This window comes from Protopterus annectens, chromosome 1.part1 (assembly GCF_019279795.1).
Source record: "Protopterus annectens isolate FY-2018-M chromosome 1.part1, PAN1.0, whole genome shotgun sequence".
Taxonomy (NCBI): Eukaryota; Metazoa; Chordata; order Ceratodontiformes; family Protopteridae; genus Protopterus; species Protopterus annectens.
This window is the reverse complement of record NC_056726.1, coordinates 1,804,703,110-1,804,710,997: the sequence shown is the minus strand read 5'-3', so window position 1 is coordinate 1,804,710,997 and position 7,888 is coordinate 1,804,703,110. Positions and strand designations below refer to the sequence as shown.

Here is a 7,888-nt window from a genome sequence, read left to right as displayed (position 1 = left end):
CAAGGAGTAAAAACACACCAGAAAAACTTGCGTCATATACTGTGTTCAATTAAACAATCAATCAATTAAATTAGATATTTCCAATTTAACTCTTCATTAAGTCCATATGGATGCAAAGTGTTAAATTTCAGAATATAAATGGATTATTTTGTCAAAAGCCGTTTTTTTAAAAGACATTCATCAAACAGTGATACTTTAACTTTCTCTAATATAGTACCCTGTAGTCCTTCAATACTACTATTATAAAAAGATTTAAAATGAGTGGCTATAGAACTTTCTTCTTTCTCATTATTAATGTCTCTTATATGCTCAAGCATTCTAACCTTAAATGCCCTCTTGGTCTCTCCGATATAAAATAAATCACAAGGGCATTTTAGTGCATATATAACTCCCTCTGTGTTACAAGTAAAACTGTAACATGTATCAAATGGAATTTGATTAATATTAGCAAAGTTATTTACTACATATTTACATGCTTTACATTTGTTACAACAAGATGTCCCCATCGGAGATATGTTGAAACATTTTTCAAAGAGCACAAATAATTCCAAAAATATTTTCTTATACGGAACCAACATCTGTGAATTAGTATGTGGGTTTTTTATAACAGAGTCAGAACATAATTTCTTTCAGCTTCTTTCTATCAAGCTTTTATTGTAACCCCTTTTCTCAAACATATCCAGTTACTTTTAATTATTTTCTTAAATCCCAGATATTATTACATATTCTGGATACCCTTAACATCTCACCATATGGAAGTGCTTCCAAGATATGAGTAGGATGGCAACTATCTCTGTACACAAATTGTGTACCTTGATCAAATTTTCTATGAACAGTACTATGTAAAACAGTACCATTAATAATACTCAATTGTGCATCCAGAAATGGAATACATGTCCCTACTAACAAACCATCAAATTGTAAAGCAAATCTATTATGATGTAGTGAATGAATAAATTGTTCAACCATTTCTTGACCACCCTGGGCAATAAAAATTAAATCGTCAATATATCGAAAATACCTAATTACATATTGATGAAAACATGCACTTCTATAAATATATTCTGATTCAAAAAGACCCATACTGAGGTTAGCGTACATGGGGGCAAAGGCAGCCCCCATGGCCGTACCTTGTTTCTGTCTATAAAGAATATTATTAAACTCAAAAAAGTTTTTAGTAAGACAGAAATGTATTAAATCTGTAACATATTTTGTAACTGGAGAAGTTCCTAAAAAAAAATCTAACTTCCTCTCGGCGAAAAGCATGGCCAATGTTGGTGTATAAGCTCTTTACATCAATTGTGAAAAAATACATATCACTGTTCCATTGTATATCACTAATTTTATGCAAAAAATCAAATATATCTCTAATATAGGAAGGAAGTTTATATACTGCAAAACTTAAATAATGGTGTAAAAAAACACCTAACACATGTGTAAAATAGTCACATCCAGCAACTATAGGCCTCCCTGGTGGTCTATTTAAGTCTTTATGCACTTTTGGGAGGCAATAAAAAAGTGCCATTTTACTATTTTTTATGTCAAATTTATTCTTAATATCTGAATCTGTAAAATATCCAAGTCTGTTACTTTTGGATAAAAGTTCATGATAGTCCTTCATTCCTTCATTATATGCTGATATATCAACCATTTCATAGGTTTGATCATCCTTTAAATGCTCCATACACATTACTAAATACTGAGCATGGTGCATAACGACCAATTTATTTCCTTTATCTGAGGGTTTAGAAATAACATTATCCATTTTGCTCAATGTACTAAGGGCTTTCCACTCCATGATAGATAAATTATAAATAATACTGCCTCTATTTCTATCAAACTCCATAAAGTCATTATTAAGTGCAAAATTCAATATAGTAGAGAAATGAACCACTTCTTCTTTTTAGTAAGGAGGTATAAATACAATTTTAGTGTGTGCATTACCTATATCTAGTCTACAATAAACATTAAAAGAGCCATCTGATTCACAAGTAAAAAACTATCATCAGAGAAATTCATATTGTCATTACTGTCTATGAAATCACTTTCTACAGTAGTGTTTCTGAAAAAATATTTTAAATGCAATTTCCTACTGAACTTAAAAACACCACATTTGATATCATGAATGCGAGGTACTACAGTTGGAAAAAATTGTAAGCCTCGATTCAAAACTGAATAACACTCATAGTCCGTAAAGACATGTCCAGATAAATTTATAATATAATTGTTGTTAACTGGAGGTAAGGAATTATCTTTTATCTCGTTTATACCCCCTCTGGGGATAACAGTCCCTCTGGAACTGTCCTTGTACTTCACGGACGCGCTTTGTACCTTGTTTGCCCCCTCAGGAGTTATTAAACTCACTCCGAAAAGTTTGTTGATAACGCTCAGGTTGCTGTGCTGCTGGTAAAGCAGGATAATCTTCTGGGTTATCCAGTTCTTCGTCGCAGGATGTATACAGTCCATCTGAAGCGGAAAAAGAGAAATCATACATACAGGAATCATTTTCCGGCTTCTGGAACCTCGCATGATTGCGATCCTTCTTCCTATTGGCCTTGGAAATGAACACCTTCCCGTTTTCATAGTCACGTAAATCTCTCAATAGCTTTCGCTTCTTTCTATCCACCAATTCCCCCTCAAAACTTTTGAGCTTTAGATTAATATCATTCAAATAAGTATCAAGCACAGAAGCATGGTTGCCTATTGACAGGGTATTTCAGATTTGTTTAATTTGTTCTTTCAATTCCTTCTGTTTAACCCTGTCACGATCTATTAAAATATTCACCCATTCCAAAGTACACTTATGCGCTGCTGCTACCCAGCATTTATGGAATTGTATATTGGTAGCATTTTGCAGATCAAAGGGCAGAGTAGGATCTTTATATACTCTTAACCCTCTAGGTGTAATGTCTAAGTCCAGATATTTCTGCAGCCTCGATAAATTAAAAAAGGTAGCAGTTTCTTTCCAAATGAGTTTATCAAGTTGTTCAAATAAGGACTTACTTTCTTGCGGCAAGGAAGATGGTAATTTGCGTCCGACATTCTCAAAGGGATTGTGGCAATGTTGATTTCTTTCTTGTTCTCATCTTTCCCAGGTAATTCAGGAATTGGGCACATTAAGCACATTAGCAGTTGCTGCATGAGTAGATAAATTTAGATCAGAGGCATTATTCAAAAAATTGTCCAGCGACATCTGAGAACCATCACCTATGGTTTCTCGAAATACACGAGGCAAGTTATATTGGGAATCACTGACCATGAAAAAATAATAATAATAAAACCACCAATGCAGAAAGAAGGAAAACAACCAGCCAGTGAATCCACCAATAATTTATTTAAAAAAACTGAAAAAACTTGTTGCTCTAACGTCTCGGCTCAGCACACAAGCCTTTAAGGAGTAAAACCACACCAGAAAAACTTGCCTCATATACTGTGTTCAATTAGACAATCAATCAATCAAATCAGATATTTCCACTTTAACTCTTCATTAAGTCCATATGGATGCAAAGTGTTAAATTTCAGAATATAAAGGGATTCTTTTGTCAAGAGGCGTTTTTTTAAAAGACATTCATCAAACAGTGATACTTTAACTTTCTCTAATATAGTACCCTGTAGTCCTTCACTACTACTATTATGAAAAGATTTAAAATGAGTGGCTATTGAACTTTCTTCTTTCTCATTATTAATGTCTCTTATATGCTCAAGCATTCTAACCTTAAATGCCCTCTTAGTCTCTCCGATATAAAATAAGTCACAAGGGCATTTAAGTGCATATATAATTCCCTCTATGTTACAAGTAAAACTGTAACATGTATCAAATGGAATATGATTAATAGCAAAATTATTTACTACATATTTACATGCTTTACATTTGTTACAACAAGATGTCCCCTATCGGAGATATGTTTTGATTAATCCTGGAATCAGGGGTACAAAACTTCCCCTTAACAATGAAGTTTTGTATGTTCCTACCCCTTCTACAAGAAATACCCAATCTAGCATTTAACCAGGAAGAAACATTTTTTCAAAGAGCACAAATAATTCCAAAAATATTTCACTTCTTCAATAATTTCAGAACTGAAACATCCAAATGTAGTAACAAAATATACAAGCTCAGAAAATAATTTTCCATTAATCTTATATGGAACCAACATCTGTGAATTAGTATGTGGGTTTTTTATAACAGAGCCAGAACATAATTTCTTCCAGCTTCTTTCTATCAAGCTTTTATTGTAACCCCTTTTCTCAAACATATCCACAGTTACTTTTAATTCTTTTCTTAAATCCCAGATATTATTACATATTCTGGATACCCTTAACATCTCACCATATGGAAATGCTTCCAAGATATAAGTAGGATGGCAACTATCTCTGTGCACAAATTGTATACCTTGATCAAATTTTCTATGAACAGTACTATGTAAAACAGTACCATTAATAATAGTTGTGCATCCAGAAATGGAATACATGTCCCTACTAACAAACCATCAAATTGTAAATCAAATCTATTATGATGTAGTGAATGAATAAATTGTTCAACCATTTCTTGACCACCCTGGGCAATAAAAATTAAATTGTCAATATATCGAAAATACCTAATTACATATTGATGAAAAATGCACTTCTATAAATATATTCTGATTCAAAAAGACCCATACTGAGGTTAGCGTACATGGGGGCAAAGGCAGCTCCCATGGCCGTACCTTGTTTCTGTCTATAAATAATATTATTAAACTCAAAAAAGTTTTTAGTAAGACAGAAATGTATTAAATCTATAACATATTCTGTAACTGAAGAATTTCCTAAAAAAATCTAACTGCCTCTAGGCCAAAAGCATGGCCAATGTTGGTGTATAAGCTCTTTACATCAATTGTGAAAAAATACATATCACTGTTCCATTGTATATCACTAATTTTATTAATTTTTTTAATTAATTATTAATTGAACACAATATATGAGGCAAGTTTTTTCTGGCATGTATACCTACATAGTCTGAATGAGGCATTGGAATTTTGCATTCTTCTAAAGCATTCATTACGTCCAGACTGATTATTTTATTGTCTGTTAGTCCCTTACTCACACAGTGCAGAACCAGCCCTATAGCTCCTTGGACTGCACACAAGCAGCCCATTTATTCCATGGGATGAGCACTGGGCATCCCTGAGCTAGATGAGAGCCCTGTTATCCATTTGTTTCTGCCTAGGTAGGTCAATCAGCCCATGCATGCCCCAACAGTAAGACTCATGTGGTAGGGAGCAGGCCAGCTTGCTGGTCCTGTGGAGCAATCTTTACTTCCTCTAGGGGAGCATCCCTGCCTTGTGACAAATCTGTGAGCTCCTCTGCATAATGTCTGTCACAGGGAGCACAAGCATACTTACTCGACTACATGTATATGCATGATGACAGCACATGCTCATAGTTTGGTGTTTCATGGGTGTAACACCTAGTGTGCCCACAAGGTGTCACTGAAATGATTAGCCAGAGCTGCCTCCCTCTCCCTAGTATGGGCAAGCCAACAGTGGCCATTCTCTACCATCTTCTCTGGCCAGCTTCATGAGATGCCAGAGCTGCTAATCACCTGGTTCATAGTCAGGACTTTATTCCTCTATGCCACCAGAGTTGGTTTTGTTCATTTCCACTTGTGTTAAAATGTTGATAATCAAGAACTTGACCAAATAAAATAATATCGCATTTGCTGCACAGCAACAGTAAGGGATTGCATTCTGTGTGAAATTGCTTGTATTAGAAGTTATTGAGATGCATAGTGCATGTTTGCAAGTTTTCCAGTCAGTATCAGTAAACATGACTATATAGTTATTATGGTCACAATTGTTTAATGTTTAGCAGACACTCAGAAAAGTTAATTTATAACATTATATGTAAGTATTGTTTCAATTAACTTACTTTCGTATTTGTTTTAAAGTAGTTTATTTTATTATTTCATGCCAGATGTAGACATTTTTCAGTTTTCTGTTTAACAAGAGCAGATTGAATAATTGTATGAAAGCATAATCTTTATTTATGGTTTTCAGTATACTTTCACTTGGTTAAAAATTAATGAGGAAAGACAATAAGTAAAACTGCCACATTTTCAAATGCCCAAAGCTGGACATTTTTTGAAGAAACATGAGATTTTGCAGGACAAAATGTACCCATGGCTAGTGCATAGGGCAGCACTTCACTTTTTTACCAAACTAAAACCTTATTCTTATAGCATTTGAGTTACTTGTCTATTTCATATAACATTTAAGTTTTTCAGATACAAAATAACTGTTTTATGCAACTATTAAATGAAACGTGGGAAATATTTTTTTGTCCTAAAGTCTCAGGACATTTGCCATTTTTTAGTTTTTTTGTAGGACGCAACTGCCCAAAGAGGGACAGATGGTAACCCTTACAATGAGACAATAAATAATGAAAATATGTAATTGGGGCCACCACAGAAGGGAATAGCATAAGGACTGAGAGTAGAGATAGGCCCGGACGTCATTCTCTTCTGCTAGGGCACACATGCAAGCTGATTATGTCCCACTGCTTCCATTTGGCAGTTTCTGTTTAGCATAACGGTTAAGGTCTTCACTTTATAGACACAAAGTGAAGAGTTTGATTATTACCTTGAGTTAATAGCTAGGCTTGAAATGGCCTTTCATGGCAGTCAGCCTAGTATTCACCTATAAACCTGTAATGTTCATACAATAGATTCTGCCGGGGTAATCTTTTATTTTACACTCACTACTATCCCAGGAATGTCTCACTGGCATTTAGCATGGCCACAGAGACAGCACACCATAATGCTGTAGGTCCTCATGTTGTCTCACAGTAACCTTTGTGAATCAGGCCCATTAAATTGTGCTTATAATGCTAATCCAGAAATCATTCATTTCACACTACTGTTACTGTTGTTGTTAAAGCAATGGTAAATCAGTGTCACATCAGAAGTGTTAGTTATCCTTCAGGTGCAGCAACCCTTCTCAAGTATTTTGCTAAAGCAGAGGACAAAGGTTATGTGTTAACACCTATACATCAACTCAGTATCAGTAGGAAAATGCAAGGCTTGTCTGTTTCTATAAATTATCAGTCAATTTTATTTTAAATTTTCAGTTGGCCCAGAAATAACTAAATAGTGTTTTCATCTCATTGTACATTTAAAAAATAAACATCAACTTAAGAAGTCGAATACAGACTTTCATATATAGATATGCATTGGCAAAACTACATCAAGCTTATGTTTAGGTGGTAGACAGGATCTGACACACTTAATCTGTTTTATTTTGTCAACACTTGACATTTAATATAATTATTATGATCCTGTTTAAGGTTAACTTATACTTTATATTTGTTTTTAAGACATTTTATCCAATTAGCATAGTCATAAATATTATTTTCATAAGCTTAGTTTATGAAAAGGAAATCAAAAATAGAAGTTTCATATCAAGTAAATATTAAATATATATATCTATATATTATGCTTTAGATATAAAAAAACACATTTCTCAATGTTTTAATGCAAACTATACAACAAAAAAGAAGTGTTAATTTTTTTTAGCACAGAAAGATTCTCAGTGCTTTTGCACATCTGTCCTAACCATTATGGTCTTCAATCTTCCGTGAACAATATGGCTGAAATAGAAACACATATGTAGAAAGCCTGAAGCAAATAAGAGGTTCTTGTGCAGACATGACATTTTTCAGTACATATTAAGAAAATGAAGAAGCAGCTGTAGAAAGTGTTTTTTTAGATTCAAACCACAATTCGATTTTCCAGTGATGCAATCTGTTTTGCTACAGAATTCAGTAAAATAAAGAGTTAAGGAAAACATACTACAAGTGGAAAACTAAATATAAACTTTAAAGCATTTCAGTATGAAGTGAATATCTTGGCTTTTCC

At 33.7% G+C, this 7,888-nt stretch overlaps 1 protein-coding gene across 1 annotated transcript in view; it reads right to left on the bottom strand.

The window, feature by feature from the left end:
* Nucleotides 1-7,057: 7,057 nt before the first annotated feature.
* MATN1 (matrilin 1) overlaps nucleotides 7,058-7,888 on the bottom strand; it is a 164,725-nt gene continuing 163,894 nt past the window's right edge. Inside the window, exon 8 of the mRNA XM_044084738.1 lies at nucleotides 7,058-7,794. Coding sequence (XP_043940673.1) covers nucleotides 7,742-7,794 — 53 coding nt within the window. The 3' untranslated portion in view covers nucleotides 7,058-7,741. The remainder of the gene's footprint in view (nucleotides 7,795-7,888) is intronic.